Raw genomic sequence first — 23066 nt, 5'->3', positions numbered from 1 at the left:
TGAGTTAAAATCTCCTATATAAGCTATTCTTCCTCTCTTTTGGCTTCAGTTTGAATGTAGTATCTTTTCCCATCCCTTCATCATCAGTCTATGTGTGTTCTTACAGGTGAAGTGAATCTCTTGTAGGCAGCATATTGTTGGGTCTTATTTTTTCATCCATTCAGCCACTCTTTTGATTAGAGAATTTAATCTAATTATATTCAAGGTGTTTATTCATAGTTAAAGATCAACGCCTAGCCATTTTGTTTACTGTTATCTGATTCTTGTATATATCCTTTGTTCTTTTCTTCATCTCTTGCTATCTTTCTTTGTGGTTAAGTGATTTTCTCCAGTGGTATGTTTTGACTCCCTACTTTTTATTTTTTGTATATCTGTTGTTAGCTTCCTTTTTTATGGTTATCATGAAGTTTACAAAAAACCCCACTAAATTATAGTTATTACAGGTTATTTTAAGGTGATATTACAAAACCAAAAAATCAACAAAATACATTTTTACTCAGCTTCCCAACTTCACATCTGTAGGGAGTGGGTAGATGTTTTTTTTTTGTTGTTTTCGAGACAGTGTGTCACTCTATTCCACAGGTTAGAGTGCAGTGGCATCATCCTGGGCTCAAACTCTTGGGCTCAAGTGATCCTCTTGCCTTGGCCTCTCAAAGTGTTGGGAGTATAAGCATTAGCCACTGAACCCAGCAATATTCTTAAAAATAATAATATGCTTCTCAGTAACTAAGGGGTCAAAGAGGAAATTATAAGTGGAAATTCAAGAATACTTTGACTTAAAAAACTTGAAAACATTAAAACTTGTGAAATACTTCTAAGGTGGAACTTAAAGGGAATTTTATACTCTTAAAGCTTTTATTAGGAAAGGATTAAGGCTGAAAATTAGCATGCTAAGTTAAAGAAGAGAAACCAGAATAATCTCAAAGAAGGAAGGAAGAAGACCATAAAGACAGTAGTGGAACTTTGCAGCAAAGATACAGTAAGGGAATCAACAAAGCCAAAAGCCAGTTGTTGGAAGAGCCAAACCTCTGGAAAGATAGATGGAGCACAAAGAGAGATGAGACATAAATAACTTATGTTTGACAGACACATCAGAAATTTTTAAAAGATAAAAAAATTATAAATAATTTTATGCCAATAAATTTGAAAATATGCGAAACAGGTGGATTTCTAGAAAAACACAATTCACCAAAGCTGAATCCACAGGCATTTCACAGGGGGGAACATAGATAGCAAATAAATATGGTAAGAGCTGTTCAATCTTATTAGTAATTTGAAGAGAAATGCAAATTAAACCCACAGCGAGGTTGCCTTACTAGAGAGTGTCAGTACTGAGTGTTCTGTGAATCAAGCTACAGAATTTGCAATTCGTTTATTCACTTAGTAAATATTTACTTCATACCAGGCACTGTTCTGGATGCTTTGGTTATAGTAGTGAACAGAATCTGTGCAAATCCTTGCCTTGCAGAGGCTGCTCAGGTGTGGGAGGTTGGGTGATGGTGATTTTAATTACATTAAAATAGAAAATATTGACAGAAATAAAGCAATAAATATTGCAATCTAGAATAGTGTTATAAACAGAGCACAGGATTCTTGTGCAGATATGGAACATTAATACCTGTGTGCTGGGACAAGTGAGAGTTTCAGTATAATTTCTCATATGCAAGTTAGAATAAAAAGCAGCACCAGAAAACACAATAATAAATGTCTTAAAATGCATTGGAAGTGCTCTGGACTTTCCCTTTGTTCTTCCTAAATAAAACCTCTGTTTGTTACCCTGAAAAAAAAAAAAAGAAGAAAGAAAGAAAAAGAAATATTTTCCTGAAGCAGTCTAAGAAAAAATGGATCATAATTTTATTCTACCTCTCAGTATTTTTCTTCCAGTATTTTAATTACTTCCAGTATTATTTTAATTACTACCTGTCAGGATTTTTCTTCCAGTTGTTTTCAGTTTTCATGTTTTATAGCGCCTTGACTTCGAGTTTGACAGAATGCTTGAAGTAGTCATCCATGAGCGCTCTATAATTTTTGGATCCATTTTTATATGAATAATTAAAACTATCTGTCAGGACCTTAAGATGCTTGCTACCATTTCCAACAACCTGTAATTGTGAATGAGATTCTTTAATAAGAACATTAAGTTGGAAAAGAAACTGTCGTTCTGTAAAATAGCCAATAATCTTGTATTCATCAATTTTGTCTTGTTCTTTAATCATTTTTTAAAATTTTCAGCATTGATGCTGATGGGACAATGACAGTGGACTGGAACGAATGGAGAGACTACTTCTTATTTAATCCTGTTACAGATATTGAGGAAATTATCCGTTTCTGGAAACATTCTACTGTAAGTGTGCATTACGTATTTATACTTCCTTGGATCTGTAAGCTGTAGGTATAGTTATCACCCAAGCACACTCTAACACTCACAGGCCAGGATGCTTCAGTCCCAGCAGCTCCTTCACATATTGTAGAGTTCTCTTTATCGTATTAGGCATAGATTTATAGAGCATCTTAAAAAATCCAACACTGCATAAACAGCCATTCTCAAAAGTTGAAAGAAATACAACTGTGATGAATAAGTTGTCTAGCTTTTTTTTTTTTGCCATGTAAGTATTCTGCTGCAGGGACATGTAAAAGTCATAGGCTTTTGCTTTTTACAGATACTGTCAAATATATTGTCTAAGTAATCTTAACACCTCATGGTTTTTAAGGATCTATTTTCTTAGCCATTGATGACATGGCCACAGGTCCCTTCTGAAACTTTGCTTGTTTGATCAACCTGCTTAGGTTTATCTCTCATGTAAGGTACCTGCAATAATCATTAAAGGTTACAAAATGTTTTAGGCTGAGCTGCTCAGCATTTCACATCAGTTTGTATTCCACAAAACTTTCAAATTTTTATTACATTTCATTATTATTGTGCAATATGCTTTTGAAACCATTGGGGACTCTCTGAAGGATTTTTTTTTTCCCCTACTGGGCTTGCCGTCTATACTTACTTATGGATTTCATTAAATTTAATATGCAGTAAATGAAGCCTGGAGTTCACATTGCAACTAGTAACAATGCCTAAGCTTATGTAAACCATTATGAAATAATTGGTGATTAATATTTTTGCAAATTTAGGTATAAAAATATGCTATAGTAGTAGTGTAGTTTTCTAGATAAATTGTATACTTTGTTAAGTTTTATTTACTTGATTCTTTTTGTTTCTTTGAAGATAGTTGATAACACTTAGGCTACAATCATATGTTTGTTGTATTGTTGGTAAAATGGAGGAAGAGAGGGTTACGACCATAACATAGCTCCTTACTCTTGCAATCTCACTGTAAAATCTTTTATTCCAAAATCGTTTAGACAATAAAGTTGTAAAAATATTATCATTATAGATTATATTTCTTTCAAGCTATATTTGTAAATCTATAGTAATGCTTCCCTCAGGCTGTATTTGTAATCTGTAGTAATGTGTAGAATGTATCGGAGGGGTGATCACTTTAAGTAATACCTTCCTGTTAAATAAATTTTATATAAAATAAATTGCATGGTTTAAATGACAAGTCAGATTTCTAAAAATATTTATAGGTAGTCACTATAGAAAATAGTGCCTATGGCTTAAGCGGCTAAGGCGCCAGCCACATACACCCAGAGCTGGCAGGTTCAAATCCAGCATGGGCCCGCCAAACAACAATGACGGCTGCAACCAAAATATAGCTGGGCATTGTGGCGGGTGCCTGTAGTCCCAGCTACTTGAGAGGTGGAGGCAGGAGAATCGCTTGAGCCCAGGAGTTGGAGGTTGCTGTGAGCTGTGATGCCATAGCACTCTACCCAGGGTGACAGCTTGAGGCTCTATCTCAAAAAAAAAAAAGAAAAGAAAAGAATGAGTTTGGTGGGATATCTGCAAATATAGTTTTTTTTTTTTTTTTTTTTTTGCAGTTTTTGGCTGGGGCTGGGTTTGAACCCGCCACCTCCGGCATATGGGGCCAGCGCCCTACTCCTTTGAGCCACAGGCTCCGCCTTGCAAATATAGTTTTAATTTAATATCTATTTATTTAAATCATATAGCATAAACTATAACATGGAATAATTTTGACATAAAGGGAATATCATTGAAAAATTGACAGATAAATTTCTTCAAACATGTCATCAGCAATTAGATGTGGTTTTCCAGCTTTGTGAAAAGTGACTTTCTAAAAAGGATTCACTACACTTGATAAAATGCTGCCCTTTCATTCTGCTTAGATCAAGAGAAAAATTCGTCTGAATCTATTAAGAGAGAAAGGTGTAATTGTTGGTGCTGTAAATTTGTAATTACCATCAATTTTCATTTCCTACAAACTGATAACTATAATATGAATAGACTATATAATCTATGTGCTCAAATTAGTTCAGCATAAATTCTAAGGAGTAAAGTTGATCTTTACCATGACACGTGATTCTTCTCTAAAACAAATAGCAAAACTGTCTGCGATTGTCTGTTTTTAATTGAAGGAGCATGAGGACCTTTTTTCCATTTTAACAGGGAATTGACATAGGGGATAGTTTAACTATTCCAGATGAGTTCACAGAAGATGAAAAGAAATCCGGTCAGTGGTGGAGGCAGCTTTTGGCAGGAGGCATTGCAGGTGCTGTCTCTCGAACCAGCACTGCCCCTTTGGACCGCCTGAAAATCATGATGCAGGTGAGCTTTATGTTCTGTGTCTAAATTTGTCTTAAATATTCTGAAAGAATGAGAAATGTGTTGCTTTGAAAAAGAAGTTTTGAGACTTTGCAGTAACAGTCTTTCATACTTTTACAAAAATTCTCTATATCATTGCTGATGACCCTGAATTCGGCTCATGTAAGTATTGTATTGTTGTGCTAAACTTTACCTTGTTGGTGCAAGTATGTCTAAACTTATAATATTTGGCACTCTATGACTATTCAAATGTTTTTTTTAAATTTTTTATTTTTTTTTATTTTTACATATACATGTGTTTATTAGGTTTCCATTTTTTTGCCTTCACAAAATTAAAAAGGCTTAAGATTTAATAACTAACAATGTTTAAGATAAGGACTAGAAACAAAAACCTCGTAAAGAACGAACGAATATAAATACAATCAGAAAAGGAATCAGACAATTGCTACATCGAAATATTAAGCAATAATAATGATAATGATGATGATGATGCAAAGAAAGTAACATTCACATTGTCAAATAAGAGTATGTCTATTATAGAATGCTTTGACTCTGAGATTCAGTATGGAGTCATCAGTTAACTTCTTCTTATTTTTTTTAAGTCTCAAAAAATAGACAACTAATATTTATAAATAAAAGTAAAAGATAATTTTGAAAAACAGATCATGCCAAATCTTATAGACAATAGAAAAAGAAGAAATACTTTAAAATCGTTCTACTTGATCTGGGTGCACCTGATATTAAAATTGGAGAGAATATATTATTATAAAGGGGAAATTACAAACATATGTCACTTATAAATGAGGATGCAAGATCCTAAACAACATATTAACAAGTTGAATTAAAAATTAATGTTTCAGTAATATACTTTGATCAAAAGTAAATCCAATTTATGTGAGAATTAGTCACTATTTTCTTGTCTTTTCTGTTTTTTTTTTTTCTTTTTTTCCTTTCCCTCACCCCTTCCCTCCTTCTCTGTCTGGTCTCCCCTTCCCTCATATTAAATCAAATGTTTAATTAAAAAAAAGATCCAGCCACTATTATAAGATTCTCCTTAAGTTATTTGTGCTTTTCATTTTTTCTAAAATCTAGACTCTTAGAATAAGAATGTAGTTTTAAAAATTATTCTAAAGCTCAGGTTAGCAGAAAAAGATCTGGATTTATAGACTAACTTTGCTATTTACTAGCAGGGAAGACTTGGGTAGGGCAAAGTGGAAAGAAAGAGAGAAAATAAAATAATTAAGATTTATTTGGGGCTCATTGTAATAACCCATTTAATCCTCACAGTAGCCCAGTGAAGTAGACTTTTTTATCCATGGGGAACCTGAGGCTCCATGAATTAATTGCCTTTTCCTGGATGACAGATTAGATGAGGAACAGAATTATCCTTGTCTCTGAAGCTTATGATTCTCAACCTGCCTGAGACCTCTTCTCATTTTCCTTCATTAGGGAATGGGAATAAGAATATCTACAAGGGTTAGATGTAAAAGTTGTAAGAATTAAACAATACAAGGTATATGAGAATGCTTGATACACTAGATTAGCCTATTTATAACATAGTAGTTGTTTAAAATATTTTTAGGAGTTTGTTTGTTATACCTATGGTCAACACTTTTTACATTTATCCTTCAATTTCTGTAGAAAATATTTCTGACAGTATTTTACGCTAACAGCTATTCAGAAGGTACTCGAATCTCAAAAGTTATTTAGGGACAGAGCGCTTTAAAGAAAAAGGGAAGGGAATTGGTGTGTGTACGTGTGTGCTTCTTTAGGAACAATAGTAATTGATTTTGAGAGAGCTTGAATAAGCATTCATCTTTTACTTCATCTTATTTTATTGTGAGGTTTATTTACTTGAAGTGGATTTCTCTGGGATTCAGTTTCTGCAAATTCAGGGGTTCCCAAAGTCACTTTCAGGTTCACTTGAGGGACTCCCAGAACTCACCGAAAGCTGTTATATTCACAGAAATAGTTTATCAGTGGGAAGAGTTACGGATTAAAATCAGTCAACTAAAAATATGCATAGGGCCGAATTTGGGGCGGTAGCAAAAGCAGAGCTTCTGCGGTCCTCTCTGAAGTCTTTGTGTGTCACTTTCCTGGCACTGTTGTGTGACAAGATGCGCAGAATATTGCAAACCAAACGGGGAAGCTCGCCCCAGCCTTTGGTGACCAGAGCTCTCGTTAGAGCTCGATCCCATCCTAACCCCGTGTCTGACCTTCAATCTTCAGCCCTTTCAGCCCCTTCCACTTGTATATGTGGGCTTTTTTGTTTTATTTTATTTTATTTTTTGGTGGTAGTCACACATTTTATATAAGCTGAAACAATCAGGAGAATAGCTTATTTCTTTAATTATTCTTGGTTATTAGATCTAATTCATTTTTATATGTAGACAGTCATAGGGTCTAGCATATTTATTTATTTATTGTTTATTTTTAAAGTTTTTCCAAACTCTTTTATTGTTTTTTTTTTTTTTTGTAGAGACAGAGTCTCACTGTACCGCCCTCGGGTAGAGTGCCGTGGCGTCACACGGCTCACAGCAACCTCTAACTCTTGGGCTTACGCGATTCTCTTGCCTCAGCCTCTAGAGCAGCTGGGACTACAGGTGCCCACCACAACGCCTGGCTATTTTTTTGTTGCAGTTTGGCCGGGGCTGGGTTTGAACCCGCCACCCTTGGCATATGGGGCCGGCGCCCTACTCACTGAGCCACAGGCGCCGCCCACTTCTATTGTTTTTATTTATTTATTTTTGGTTGGGGCCGGGTTTGAACCACCACCTCCGGTATATGGGGCCAGCGCCCTACTCCTTTGAGCCACAGGCGCCGCCCAGGATCTAGCATATTTAAATGACTGCCTCATCTGTAGTGTAGGCCAAGTAATTCACTAGTACCCACTGGATTAGATCGTGGGTACCTGTTATCATGAACTTACAGCCCAGAGGAGCCTCAAGATATGCCACAGAAGGTACAATTTTTATTTTTTGTTTCAGGCTGTGTGCATTCCAGTATCTGTGGCTCTAAGATAAATGTAATATCCAAGTCATTTCAGACTCACTTATATTTCATATCTGTACGACTTGTTAAAGAGAGGGAGTAATGTATTACTTGCAGTATATTTCATCTTTATTTCTCTTAAACTGAACTTATTCATGTTTCAAAGGGTGTTCCACAGTCCAATACAAAATTTGGTTCATGTTATCTTATGACTGTTGTTAGTAATAATTTTTAATTTCTTATGTCCTCTCTTATCTGCTGCTTTCCTACCCCTAATTAGGGTATCAATTATTCTTAGTTTTACGTTTAGAGACAAGTCCCCTGAAATGATGGGAATACTTCTTCCCAGTGTTATGTATTTTCCCAACCTTCTCTACTTTATTTTTAAATATATCTTCTTGCAGTTATAAACAGTACTAAAAAGAGATTGGGTGGTTACTTTAGAAATAGTGACAATAATATGCTACCAGCGTTTCATATCATTTTGCTTTTATTTTTAGGTTCATGGTTCAAAGTCAGACAAGATGAACATATTTGGTGGCTTTCGACAGATGGTAAAAGAGGGAGGCATCCGTTCCCTTTGGAGAGGAAATGGTACAAATGTCATTAAAATTGCTCCTGAGACAGCTGTTAAATTCTGGGCATATGAACAGGTAATTGTTATCACCTGTGTAGATTAGTAACAAAGAGAGTTAGGAAACTGATTCAATAAAGATTAGCATATACTGCTTTGGGGATTCTTATCTTAATACGTGGTAATTTTTTTATATATCTGCCATGAGGAGTTTTTCTTTCTTTTTTTTTTTTTTTTTTGTGATTTTTTGGCCGGGGCTGGGTTTGAACCCGCCACCTCCGGCATATGGGACCGGTACCCTACTCCTTGAGCCACAGGCGCTGCCCCATGAGGAGTTTTTCTTACGGGAGATTAGACTAGATAAACTCAGAGATTCTTCATGATTAAATTCTGGGGTTCTGAATTTTATAATATAATTTATAAAGCAAGATTTTGTGTTCTTTTCTAAGGATCTCTTAAACAAAAGGTAGAAGTATAGCTTATTCATTCTGAATTACAAATAGAAGCTGCATGCTAACCTAAGTTTTATGAAGGTGCCCCAGTCTGAAAGGAACGTGCTAAGTTGAAGACATTGGTATGATTTGACATGGTAATGAAATTGAGTTGCATTTAGAGTGAAAGCTCCATGAAGGAGAGGAGCCTCTGCTTCTCTGCAACCAGGCTTCTCTCTGAGCCTTTTTTACAGAATTCCTATGTCTGCATGCTCACTTTCCCCGGACATCAGGAGGAAGGCTCTACACAGTGAGGTGCATTCTCACGGGCTCCAGGGCCCGTTAGATCTCTCAGCTCTTTCTGCTGAAGGTCCGTTCATTCCCCCAGGGCTCTCTTTAGGCTACCTGCCTGTGACAGCCTCCCCTGCCTGGCCTCCTTAGCCTGCTGAATTGCAGCATATCCAGCTTTCCATCGGATCATTTCTTCAGAGTAAATCTTCCATGTACTAATATTTTCTCAAATTTCCCGGAGTACTTAGCTGGCCCGCCCACTTCTAGATTCAGGTAGATTCTGTTCCTTGAACAACTAGTGGTTTAGAGAACTAAGAAAAGGATATTTTCAGCCTGATATGTAGCTCTGCCAAACACATCATCAGTTTGGAATAAAGCTATGGTCTATTTGGGTTGTCATTACCATAGCTGTGTCATTGTATCATTGATAAGGTGGCAATGTCATGAGTGTCCCCATAGTTTCAGCTGCCATCTTCCTCTTCATCGCTAGCCCCACCGTCCAGCTGTGTCTCTCTGCATCTCTGCTTGTATCTCTGGGAGGGCCTCGAACTCAGCATGTCCGCGGTCTGGACGGCGTGGTTCCACTACTTTCCACTCCAGCGACACACGCACCCCCTTCCTCTTTTTTGGTCGTGTAGTGGGAACTGTCTTTCAACACTTTCCTCAGGAGTCAGTTCCTCCAGGAAACCTTCTGCACTGTTATGGTTCCCTTCTTTCCTTCTGTCGCAGCACTGTCACAGTGAATTCTGCCGACCTTGATCTTCTTGCCTCTCCTTTGTGAGACGGTGAGCTTCACTAAGCAGGTGCTATTTGTTAGTCAGGTTTGTACTCACAGCACCTTTCTAGTGCCAAGAAATCCTTGCTGGAGAGTGAAAGGGCAGAAACACCAGAACTGGGGTTTGAGCTCAAGCCTGCCTCAATCTCAAGCCCATTCAGATGAAGGGGAGGGGGGCTTCCAGGCAGAAGCAGCAGCATGTGGGCAGGCATGTGGGCATGAAAGGGCAGCACTCCCTGGGGAAACTAAGCCTCCAGTGGTGGAGTGCGTGTCTGGGAAGAGAATGACGAAGGTTGGACAGATAAGCAAGGAGCCACATGTAACAGGAGTCGGTGTTTGCTTCTGAACATGCTGGGGGCACTACTGAAGTATCTAATGTAGTGACGTGAAATGAGTACATTGGCATTTGAGGAAGATCAACATGGAAAAAGAATAGAGAACGGACTGGGGGAGGGGAAGGCGGGGCTGGAGGCAGTGAGACTATTTAAGAAAAAATTTCAGTAATTCAGGTAAGAAACAATGAGCATCAGTATAAGGTGATGGCTGCAAGGATCAGAGAGGAAGGCGATGAACGGACGAATATTTTAAGAATAAAATGAACAGAACTCACTGACTGATTAGATGTGGATGAGGGAAAGAGAAAGGAATCAAGGGTGTTACGCCGGCTCCTAACTTGAGTACTTATATATGTAGAGAAACATATACCAAATTAGCTTCCACCTTAGATGTGCTGAGTTTGAGGTTCCGCTGGGACACACACAGGGAGCTCTCCAGTGTGCAAGTGGATGTATCATTCAGAGAGATCTTTGATAGAGAGTTGTTGCTGAGTTGAAGCCGTTGGAATGTGCAAGATCACTCAAGAAGAGCTTACAGAATGAGAATTCTGGGGTAAACCTAAAGGGAGAAGTAGAAGGAAAAGTTGCAAAGTAGCCTGGGAAGGAATAGCTCGAGGGACAGGAGGATATCCAGGGGAAGCGGTGGCCCGGAAGTCAGTGGCAGAGAAGGGTTTCATGGAGGGCGAAATGCTACGAGGTGATGAATACAAAAAGGGAAGCAAATTTAGGGTTTGTCAATCCAGAGATAGATAAACTGAGTATGTATGTTTCAGTGACGTGTAAGGGGAAGAGAAATCACGCTGAAATGGAGAAGGTTGTAATCTCTTTGGGCAGTGACTGGAAGATAAAGAAGCCTGGATCACGTAGACACCCTTTTCATGGATTTTGACTGTAAAGGGAAGGAAAAAGAGGGAAAGGGTAATAGATAAGGGTAGAAGGAGGGTTTGATTTGATTGATTTTAATTTGCCTGTTGCTGAAGGAAGCCTGTCAGGACAAAGGCAAGTTGAAAATATGCCTGAGAGGGGCTGATTAACGCAGCAGAGAGGGGTGGGGTGGGAAGGGGCTGTGGGGAGAAACAGGTGCTCTCCAGAGACTATTAGAGGGGTTGGCCTTTGACTGTGAGGAGGCCTCTTCTTGAGCCAGCTTGGCAAGAAAGAAATATACGTGGTTGTGGATAATTCTGTGGGCAGTGGGCAGGAAAACCAGGAAGTTCTTACCTGGTGGCCTTTCTGTTCTTTCCTGAATTCCTAAGAAAGGAGGTTCCCAAGAATGAGAGAGGAAGTGGTATTGGAAGCTGGAGGAGAATGAGTAAGATTGAAGTAGGGACTCTGGCAAATGGCAGGCAGAACTGAGATGGATGGAAGGATTTCAGGGTGGCGTTAAGAACCCACTGAAGTCTCCTTTAGGGAAACCAAATTCTGGGGCCTTGGCAAGTTAGAGTCTCCAGAGTTGTCACCTCATCTCTAAGATGGCAGTTAAACTGGGTGACATAGTGCTAAGTACCTGGAACAGTGCCTGACCCTTTATAGCATTTCTGTTCTCAAATATTTCCTTTGTATATGGTGTGTTTGGGGGAACAGGAGGAGCCTCAAATACTTATCCTTAAAATATTTATCGTTCATCGGGCAGCCGGGATGCAGACGGCGGCGGCGGCGGCGAGAGGCGGAGCCCGGGGACCACCCCCCATCACCCTCCCCCCAGTCACCTCACGTACCACAACCTCACCTAACCTCTCACCCCCGCTCCGAAACCCCCAACCCCGGGATGGCAGCGCCTGCCAGCCCTCCCGGCCGGACCAGCGGTCACCAGTGCCGGCTTTAGCCTGTGGGAGTAGGCCCCGCCGAGGCCTGACCCCCAGAGCCGGGACCCACTGTGCAGCCAGCAGCCGGGCCAGGACTGAGGGGCCGCTCCCCCCTCACAGTGGGTGGGGAGGACGCTGCCGTCCAGGGGACTGGGGGCCGGGGGGTGGGAGGGAGCCAGGGCGAGGAATCGGGACCCGTGTTGGGAAAAAAGAAGGGGAGTCGGGGTCAGAAGCGCTCCCTCCCCCCGTTTCCCCCCTTCCCCCGGGGTTGGGGGGGCCGGAGCAGAGAGCACCCAACCCGGGAGGTGGATGAATGTGGGAGAAAATGGAGACCAAGACGATCGTGTAGGACTTGGACACGTCGGGGGGCTGATGGAGCAAATCCAAGCTCTGCTGGCTCCCCCCAAGACGGACGAGACAGAAAAGCGGAGTCGGAAGCCTGAGAAGGAGCCCCGGAGAAGCGGCAGGGCCGCCAACCACGACAGCTGCGATAGCTGCAAGGAAGGTGGAGATCTCCTGTGCTGCGACCACTGCCCGGCCGCTTTCCACCTCCAGTGCTGTAACACCTCCACTGAGTGAAGAGATGTTGCCTCCTGGGGAGTGGATGTGTCACCGGTGCACTGTTCGCTGAAAGAAACGAGAGCAGAAAAAGGAGCTGGGTCATGTCAATGGACTGGTGGATAAATCTGGCAAACGGACTACGTCTCCCAGCAGTGACACTGACTTGCTGGACAGATCAGCTAGCAAAACTGAACTCAAGGCTATTGCCCATGCCCGGATCCTGGAAGGGAGAGCCAGCCGGCCTGGCACACCCACATCCAATGCCAGCACAGAGACCCCCACCTCTGAGCAGAATGACGTTGATGAGGACATCATTGACGTGGACAGGAGCCAGTAGCAGCAGAGCCCGACTATGTGCAGCCCCAGCTGAGGCGGCCCTTTGAGCTGCTGATTGCTGCCGCCATGGAGCGGAACCCTACCCAATTTCAGTTGCCCAATGAACTGACTTGTACCACTGCACTACCAGGTTAGCCAAACCATCATCCTACCCCCTCCCCCGTCCCACCTTTCCTAGAGAATCATTGTCCAGCAAGTGAGCAGTACTGCCTGTAGGGTCAGTTTATGCAGTTCCCATCTTGGCTGTTCCTGGTTCTGCCTACAGAGATCTTTAAAGGTTTTAACATTACATTACAATGCTTATTCAGTTTTCCATTATCTGAGTATCTAAACTCTTTTCCTACCATTTCCCAGTATTTTTTTAAGTAGGTACTATAGCCACGTGGTTTAAAAATCCAAAAATATACCAAAGGCTTACAATAAAAATTTCTCTTCCAAAAAAAAAAAATATTTATCGTTCATCAGTCACTGAATATTTACCATTTATGTTTAATAGGTTCTTCAGGGGTATAAGATATAAAAGGTGCCTTCAAAGTTCCTGTTACTATATGGGAAGGTTTTAAGCTAATTATAATTAATGATTGTGACAATCTCATATATAGGAAAATTAGTTGGGTGTAGGCAGAAGAGTTTTACATAACATTTTTGTAGTTCAGCAAACAGAACCCTTGGAAGCACTAATCTCTTTTGGGAGGAATATCTGCTATTTGAGAACTTCATGAAATAATAAAATATTTAATTTTTATCATGAGCAAAGAGACACAATTTTGCTAGGAGAGCGTCAGCCTGTATTGTTGCAATGGGCTCTTTAGCTCCCAAGGAACAGAAACGACTGGTCAGCAATGGGCGTCTCTGGAGGGATACCTGTGGCAGGAGGGAAGGACCCTCGGAGAGAAGTCCAGGCAGTGGAACTCCCTGACTCTTCCCTTCTCCATTTATGTGTCTGCTCCTTCCTGCTAATTATCTACTTTTCCCTGTGGTGTCAGCTGCTGATTACCTCTGTAGACCCCGCCTGCCTTCTGAAAGAAGGAATCTGGTTGGCCTGGCTCATTCCTGTAGTCTGTGTTTGGATAGAGCTTTTCTCTCCATGTTGCACAAAGATGATAAGTTAGCAATAGTAGTAATAATAATGATGTCTTCTGAACATCTGCCAGGTGCCCAGCACTGTGCTGTGTTACAAGTTGTGTTTTATTTCATCTGCTCCATATGAGCTACTATTATCACAGTTGAGGAAACTGCACCTTGGACATGTTCATGAAGCTGCTCAGGGCCACACCCACTCTGTGATTTTAGCTCAGGTCTGCCTGACTCTGGAGCCCATGATGTTAACCTCCTGCCTGATCACTACTTTAGCTGCATGTGGGTCATCTTTCCACCCTTGGTCCAATCAGCTGTGCCGAGATGCTTTAGTAGTCAGCCAGGGAGATGCCAGGCTTGACATGTTAGTATAATTCTGTATTAACTACAGAAACTGTTTTTCTAAGTTGTTTTGTTCATGTGTGTGACTTATTTATTTTACTTGTACTGGGGAAAATAAACTTATCTTTTAAAAACATGGGAAAAATATCCACAAATTGTGAAATCTTTATTAACTCTGAATTTTCTGTGCATCTTGGAAAGAATACTATTACACTCTTTTAGCATAGAAACAGCTTAGTCCAGTCTGTGCAACATCTGTGTCCTGTGGGCATCTAAGTTGAAAATCATTGTAAACCTGGTCTGGTAAATTAAATGTGTTAGCATTTAAGCTTTGCTTTTCTACCAGGTATTGTTAATAAAGTGTGTTTTGAGACCCATCAGCACATTGTTAATTATTGATTTCTAGGAGCTGATCTGTGTGTTACTATTGACTTAGTTAGCCCAGGCTACCATAAAATACCATAGACTATGTGACTTAAACAGCAGAAATTTATTTCTCACAGTTTTGAAGGCTGGGAAGTCCAAGATCAAGGGGGCAGCTAGTTTGGTTTCTAGGGAGGACTCTCTTCCTGGCTTATAGATAGCCACCTGCTTGCTGCATGCTCACATGGCATTTCCTCAATGCACATATGAGAGGAAAGAGAGAAAGGGAGTGAGCTCTCTGGCGTCTGGCCTTATAAGAACACTGTCTTATCATTAGGGCTTCTCCCCTATGACCTCATCTAACTCTAATTACCTCCTGAAGTCTCATCTTCTTAGAGGTTACGGCTTCAACATGTGAATTTTGAGGGGACACAGTTTAGTCCATAGAAGGTATTAATGTGCATTTTAAAACTTATTCATACAGTACAAGAAGTTGCTTACTGAGGAAGGACAGAAACTTGGAACCCTCGAGAGATTTATTTCTGGTTCCATGGCTGGAGCAACTGCACAGACTTTTATTTATCCCATGGAGGTAAGTACCATTGTGAAATGGGATTGCTGCATGGCATTTGTATTGGTTGTCTATCACTGTGTAATAAAATTAAGAGTGTAAAACAGCAAGCATTTATCATTGTACAGTTTCTATGGGTCAGCAGCTTAGCTCAGCACTGCTGGCTCAAGGCTTTACTGTCCCACAGTCAATGTGTCGGCCAGAGTTGCAGTCATTTCAAGGCTCATCTGGTGGCAGATCTGCTTCCAGGCTCTGTCACATAGCTGCTGCCAGGCTTCCCTGGCTACTGGCTGGGGACATGAGTTCTTTATCACATGGGCCTTTTAATAGGCTGCAGTCTGAGTAGCCTCATAACATAGTAGCAGGCTTCCATATAGTCAGTGCTCCAACAGAAGGAGAAATTGAGAATGAGAAACAGAGAGGCAAGGCCCAAGATGGAAGCTGCAGCTTTTGCTGCGTTCCGTTAGTCACACAGACCGACCCCTGGTAGAGCGTGGGAGACGACACAGTGGTGTGAGTACCAGAGACAAGGGTCGTTGGGGGCCATTTTAGAGGCTGGCTGCCACTGTGTTGATGAGGATTATAACTCCCATTCCTCCCTAAAGAATGCCTGTACTCTAAATTAAATAATGGAACCTCAGGATTTGATTAGAGCATGATAATCCTAACTAGACCTCTTTCCATTAGAGCATGGGTTGGCAGACCACAGACCTGTGGACAGTTTTGTGTAGTTCTTGAGCTAATAGTCTGTTTTTATATTTTTAAAAGGTAGATAACAATAAAAGAAAAACAGAATATGTGATAGAGACCTGATATTTTAGGCATGCAAATATTTATTATTTGGCCTTTACAGAAAATGTTTGCCAACTCCTGCTATAGAGCAAAAATAATATTGTAGATGTGGATATCTTTATTGCTATAACAGAGGGATTTTTAATAATAGGTAAGAGCTAAGGAGGATACACCCCTAACTTTTCACTACTCTGTGGTATGCATGTTAATATAGCTTTCTTTGCATGCTTGGAGAAATATGTACATATGATTGTTCATATTACTCCACATACCTTGTGAAAAAGTATCGTAACCCAATAGGTTTCTTCCTCTTATATCTTCTGTATCAGATAATATCATCACCTCCCTGCTGCCCCTCCTATGTTCCAAGCTAGAAACACAAGAGTTAACTAGTATCCTAACCTTGCATACCCAATTGATGACAAGTCAGTTTTATTAGACATCAGCAGATTTTCTTGTCTCTATTTTCTCTGTCACTGCCCTCATTCAGATCCTCTTTGCATTAAATGGGTCTCCCTGGGTCTGATCTTAGCCCCTCAAAATAGGTGGTATGGACAGGCACAGTGGCTTGTATAATCCCCGCGCTTTGGAACACTGAAGTGAGAGAATTCATTGAGTTCAGGAGTTCAAGACCAGCTTGGGCAACATAATGAGACTCTGTCTCTGTTAAAAAATTAGCTAAGCGCCGGGCATGGTGGCTCATGCCTGTAATCCTAGCACTCTGGGAGTTTGAGGTGGGTGGAATGCCTGAACTCACAGGTTCTAGACCAGTCTGAGCCAGAGCAAAACCTCATCTCTAAAAATATCCGGGCATTGTGGCGAGTGCCTGTAGTACTAGCTACTCAGGAGGCTGAGGCAAGAGACTCAACTTGAGCCCCAAAGTTTGAGGTTGCTTGAGCTATGATGCTACAGCACTCTACCAAAGGCAACAATGTCTCAAAAAAAAAAAAAAAGTTAGGTGATTGCTTGAGCCCAGGAATTTGAGGTTGCATTGCAGTGAGCTATGATTGGGCCACTGCAGTCCAGCCTGGGCGACAGAGAGAGTCCCTGTCTAAAAAAGGAAAAAAAGTAACCCATGAGGGAGAATACGTTAACAATTTGTACAGTCACTTGAGAGACGATATGTGCTAGATGTTTGTTCTTTGTAAGATAATTTCTTTTGAATTCCATGATAAAGTTAATATGAACAGTAGTATTTTGTTATATTCTTTTATATCCAGGTTATGAAAACAAGGCTGGCTGTAGGCAAAACTGGACAATACTCTGGAATATATGATTGTGCCAAGAAGATTTTGAAACATGAAGGATTGGGAGCTTTTTACAAAGGCTACGTTCCCAATTTATTAGGCATTATACCTTACGCAGGCATAGATCTTGCTGTGTATGAGGTGAGTTTACAGAAAGCTTTTGAATCTGAAAATGTAGTTAAATAGCTCTTGTTAGAATTTAACTTCATATAAAGATGTATATATATGCCAGAAAATGATTTGTAGATTCAAGGGTGTGCTATTTGAACTTTTCATTTTAAGTACCTTGAATATGAATATTCATACGGTCACTTTTTTTTTTTTTTGCAGTTTTTGGTTGGGGTTGGGTTTGAACCTGCCACCTCTGGCATAAGGCCGGCGCCCTACTCCATTGAGCCACAAGTGCCATCCCATAGGGTCACTTTTATATTAGCTTTCCTTGTGAATTATTTTTATTAATGAAGAGTATACTCAAATTTAGGCATAGTTGTTCATCTAGAGATTGTTTTGAGGGGAGAGAAAATCAGCAAAATTATCACATTTTCTTTATTAAAATCTGACATTGATAAAGCCAGGTGGCTTATGTGACTGATACAGTTTCATTCCTTGTACTGACTCAGAATACAAATCTTGGATCAATTCTCTCATCTAAATAATTTAATGAGTTTTGAATGTGATAAACATTTATTGAGCACACACTGTACAATCACCGGGGTAGACTCTGGATCTGGGGATACAAAGAAAGGCTTAATGTCTACCTTTAGGAAGCTGAAAGTTTGGTGGGGGAGACAGGCTGACAACTAAAGCAGAGTGGAGCTAGTTGCACGTGCTGGGGGGGAACCCAGTCTACAGCTGAGAGGAGGGTGGATGGGTAAGGAAGTTTTCCTAGAGGACTTGACTTTTTTTGAACAGATTTATTGATAATTAATTATATTCCATACATTTCACCCATTTAAAGTGCGCCAATCAATGGCTTTGAGTATAGTACATTATTACTTCTTTTTAACTATGGTAAAATGTAACATGAAATTTGCCATTTTAACCATTTTTAAGCATACAGTTTATTGGTATTAATTTCAGTACTGTGTAACTATCGACATATTTCCAAACTTTTTCGTCACCCCAAAGGGAAACTCTTTAACTATTAAGCAATTACTCCCCACCCTCCCTTTTCCCCAATCCCTGGTAATTTACAATCTAATTTCTCCCTGACCCTAGTTCCTGGTAACATGCTTTCTCTTTTCATGAGCCTGACTGCTTTAGATGTCTCATGGAAATGGAGTCAAGTGGTATTTGTCTTTTTGCAACAGGTTTATTTCACTTGGCATAATGTTTTCAAGATCCATCCATGTTGTAGCATATGATAGGATTTCTTTGTTGTAAAAGCTGAATATTACTCCTCTGTGTATATATCACCTTTTAAAAAATTCACCTGTTGATAGACATTTGACTTTTCTACATCTTTGCTAGTGTAAAGAGTGCTACAATAAACATGGTTTTGCAAACATCTCTTTGAGATCCTGTTTTTAGTTCTGTTTGATATATACACTCAGAATTGGGATTAATGGATTGGTAGTAATTCTATTTTTAGTTTTCTGAGGAACTTCCACGCTGTTTTCTGTAGTGACTGTGTCTTTTTAAAATTCTCATCAAGAGTGTGCAAAGGTTTCAGTTTCTCCTCGTCCTTACCAGTACTTACTTTCTGGTTTTTTGTATTTGTTATTTGTTTTGATAGGGGCTGTCCTAACAGATGTAGACAGCATCTCATTGTGGTTTTGATTTGCATTTCCCTGATGACAGTAATTTAGGCATCTTACAATCTTGCAGGATTAAAAAACTTAAAAATTTAAGCAAGTCATGTAGGTTTTTTTTACATATTAGCACATATTTTTATACTTAAAACATTTTATGTCTAAAAAGTTGATAAACATGGGCGGCACTTGTGGCTCAGAGGAGTAGGGCGCCAGCCCCATATACTGGAGGTAGTGGGTTCAAAAATTGGCCCTGGCCAAAAACTGCAAAAAAAAAAAAAAAAGAAAAAAAAGTTGAAAACATAGAAATTTTGTACAGTTTCTCCCAATTATTGTCTTCTAATGAAATACAGGGACCTAGCGTATTCAGGGAAAGCTGTGACCTGTGAATCAGTATACTTTATTCTGAGCCCTTCTTAAAGAATTCCATTGAGATGAATTTTCCTCACTTCCAAAATCAGAATCATACATAGAAACATGTCAGAGTTTTTAAAGACCAAGTGAAATGATAAATGTGTAACCTATAAAGTGAGATACATTTAGTAGTACTATATTATTTATCAGTACCCACCCAGTGTAAGGGATGTTCTTTAGATCCTACAACATTTGGTGTGCTGTTGACCTTCCTATTTGTTTAGGAGAAAATAAGCAACCAGTGCAAAGCTCCTGTGTTCTGAATCCCCGGTGGCTTCCCCACCTCTCCACAGAGCTGTGGCCTCCTACAGTGGCTGCTGCTCCCGGGACTGTGCTGCCCCATGAGGCCAAAACGTGGCCTTTCTCTTAGGAGGATGAAAGTAGCTGTGGAATGTTTACATTGAGTAAAAGCAGTTGGAGAGTTAGTCATTACTTTTCTTCTTTTCTCTGTTTCTCTGGCAGCTCTTGAAGTCCTATTGGCTAGAAAATTTTGCAAAGGATACTGTAAACCCTGGCGTCATGGTATTGCTGGGGTGTGGTGCCTTGTCTAGCACCTGTGGTCAGCTGGCCAGCTACCCCTTGGCCTTGGTGAGGACACGCATGCAGGCTCAAGGTGAGCTTTTGATTAGAGTGACACTAAGAAAGGATTGCATCAGTAACGTGCTTTGGAACTCCAAGTTCTACTGAGGCAGAAGAATGTGGTTTTAAGACAGTATGTCTCAATCTTTTTTTTTTTTTTCATTATTGTCTCCCTAAGGAAGCTTTTCAGAAATTCTTTAAAAAATAAAAAAATAATAAAAAAGAAAATAAATGCTTCCTCTTCATGAAATTGTAATGACACGGATATGTTTCATAAATAAACAGTAAGTTTTTCTGGACTGTGTCGAGTGCATGTTTTAAGAGTATAGGTTTTGGTGTGTGGGTGGATCTGGGTTCAGATCTTTGCCCTAAACCTCTTTGGGTTTTTCCATGGGAGTGAAAATGACGCAGTGTTATAAGAATTAGCAGCAGTACATGGAAAGCATCTGGCATTAGGATTAATTCTTTGTGACCAGAATTGTTGATTAATGCTACTCGGATCCTACAACTTTTGAGCTACGATTCTCCCTCACTGTGACACTGTCTCCACTGTCAGCTGTCATTTCACTCTGTGATCCTGGCCCAGCTCATTGCTTATTCTCCTCTGTCTGTTGGCTTCTATTGCTACACCACTCTGCTGAAGTTTGCCTTCTGTGACTCTCTATTCCTCTTTATGACTCTCTGGTCAGTCTCAGCTACTATCATTCCTTTAAATAATAAACCCTGGGCACTTACAGCTCCATCCTCAATCACCCTTTTAAGTGCCAGCCACTCCTCCTTAACCAAGTAGTCAGGCATTCATTTTTTTTCTCTTTTTTTTTGAGGCAGAGTCTCATTCCAGTGCCCTGGTCAGAGCACCATGGTATCATCGCAGCTCACAGCAACCTCAAACTCTTGGGCTCAAGCAATCCTCTTGCCTCAGCCTCCTGCGTAGCTGGGACTACAGGCACCCGCCACAATTCCTGGCTAGTCTTTCTATTTTTAGTAGAGATGGGGTCTTGCTCTTGCTCAGGATGGTAGTCAGCAATTGACAAGTACTTCCTGAGCCATTGTCTGCCAGGTGCTGGGGTTAGAGCAGCTGACAGGACAAGTCAGATGTGGTCTTCACTGTAAGGGAAGAAATACGTATGTCCAGCAAAGAAACAACCTACCTTCCCTCTGTGAGGGCAGCACAGAGCATGGGGCTAAAACCTAACTTGGGAGCTGCAGAACCCTATCAATTAAGCTGAGATTGGAAAGATATGTGGGGGTTATCTGGGCATAGGCAGGAGGAGTGGCAAAGGAGCATTCCAGCTGAGGGGAAGCATATGGGAAGTCACTGAGATAGGAGCGAGCATGACGTATTTGAGGGTCTGAAAGACAGTCACGTCGCTGCAGAGAGAAAGCAAAACAGTAAACTAAAGTTTCTTGTGTGTCCTGTCATTCAGCCATCATAACCATCTTGGCGGGGGCTGCACACTAACATTATCCTATTGTGCAAATGGGATAATGGGGCAGAGAAAGTAAGTAACTTCCACTGAGTTTTATGTTTGGTAAATAGTGGAGTTAGAATTCAAACCCACGTGGTCTGATTTAAGCCCTCCTGTCTGCCAATTCCAGCTCAGGCCTTTGCCCGGCTGATACACTTGTCATTTCTGATGACAGGGTCTGATCGTTTGCCATCTGTTCAGACATCTTCACCACTCTTCAGTGTCTTCGGAGTAAATTCCAAAGTTCTTAGTGCAAATTTCAAAGCCTTTAATAATATGGCCCTACTCTATTTTTCCCGCCCCTACCTTGCACACCTCCAGCCACTCGTCCTGTCTGTGTAACAACCACATCCACTACTCAGCCATGTCCCTCCTTCCCTCATCTTGGTTGCACCAGCAACACGGACTTCATAACTCCTTCCCTTTTTTGCCTGAGGCTATTTCCAAGCCCAGATCTCCTATACCTTTCCTGAGCTTCCCAAAGCTTTCCCTATACTCCCCTACTTCCTAGGATTTAATATTCCTTATTCAGGACATGGCTAGTGAGCAGAAGGAGGAAGAGATGGCAGTGTGATATAGCAAAAAGTATATGGGCTTTGGAGTTACGTGAACAACAGATGTCAGCTGTGCCACTTGATACTTAAGTGTTTTAGGACAAATTTCTGTACCTTTCTAAGCTTCCAATTCCTCATTTATAAAATGGATAAAATTTACCTTGCAGGATTGGTATGAAAAGTAATTAACCTAGTGTCTAGCACATAGCAATTACTCAATAAGTAACTATTATTACTGTCATTGTTACAGTCAGGGAACTCATCATTAGGTGCTATACAAAGAGAATTATATAAAGGGGTACTTTCTTGGGCTTCTTAGAATTTTATCTTTTCATTATATTCTAGAATATCATTCTGAGTTGTAATTATTTTAACAATGATGAAACATACTTGAATATTAAATTAGTGTGGTTTCTTTTTTTATTTGCTAGCCATGGTGGAAGGAACCACACAGCTGAACATGGTTGGCCTCTTTCAACGAATAATTTCCAAAGAAGGGATACCAGGACTTTACAGAGGCATCACCCCAAACTTCATGAAGGTGCTCCCTGCCGTAGGCATCAGTTATGTGGTTTATGAAAATATGAAGCAAACTTTAGGTGTAAATCAGAAATGACATGTTGAATAATTACTGTAATTTTCAACCATCTCAGGAGTGATTTTTTTTCCTCCTGGAATTGAAATTGGTCGATGGCAAAAGCTGTATTTTTTTCCACAAAAGGGAAGAGTATATAAATGATAATTTCAAACATTTGGGCTTAATTTTATGCATACAGAAATGTTAAAAATCAGAATGTTATTACCTTTTTAAAGGGTGACAAAATTATACTTTTCTTTTCAGTCCTGTAGATCTTTGCCCTGAATCCTAAATATGAAAATGTACTTGTAAATTTGTTTTGCGTGGTACAATTTTAAATCCTGAATTTAGTTAGTTCAAGTTTATGCCAGTTCCTTTTAACGGAAACTTGTTTTATATATTCTGAATGTCTTTATAGACTTCTTAAGATTTTGGTATGGAACCATTCATAGAAAATGATTACTTTTAAAATATATACCTTATAGCAGCCAAGCGAGTGTTGGGTTTGTACTCTTAATTTTTTTTTAAGCTGAAGAGAAATGAACATAGGTGATAGAAT

At 40.1% G+C, this 23066-nt stretch overlaps 1 protein-coding gene across 1 annotated transcript in view; it reads left to right on the top strand.

Annotated features, from left to right (window-relative positions):
- LOC128586495 (calcium-binding mitochondrial carrier protein SCaMC-1) overlaps positions 1–22643 on the top strand; it is a 53570-nt gene extending 30927 nt beyond the window's left edge. The window contains exons 4-10 of the mRNA XM_053592304.1: positions 2233–2344; positions 4520–4678; positions 8167–8319; positions 15038–15145; positions 17137–17304; positions 19791–19941; positions 22362–22643. Of these exons, the coding sequence (XP_053448279.1) occupies positions 2233–2344; positions 4520–4678; positions 8167–8319; positions 15038–15145; positions 17137–17304; positions 19791–19941; positions 22362–22546 (1036 nt within the window). The 3' untranslated portion in view covers positions 22547–22643. The remainder of the gene's footprint in view (positions 1–2232; positions 2345–4519; positions 4679–8166; positions 8320–15037; positions 15146–17136; positions 17305–19790; positions 19942–22361) is intronic.
- Positions 22644–23066: the final 423 nt, after the last annotated feature.

The sequence above is a fragment of the Nycticebus coucang genome, chromosome 5, assembly GCF_027406575.1.
Source record: "Nycticebus coucang isolate mNycCou1 chromosome 5, mNycCou1.pri, whole genome shotgun sequence".
In the NCBI taxonomy this organism is placed as follows: Eukaryota; Metazoa; Chordata; class Mammalia; order Primates; family Lorisidae; genus Nycticebus; species Nycticebus coucang.
This window is presented reverse-complemented; position numbering and strand designations above follow the sequence as displayed.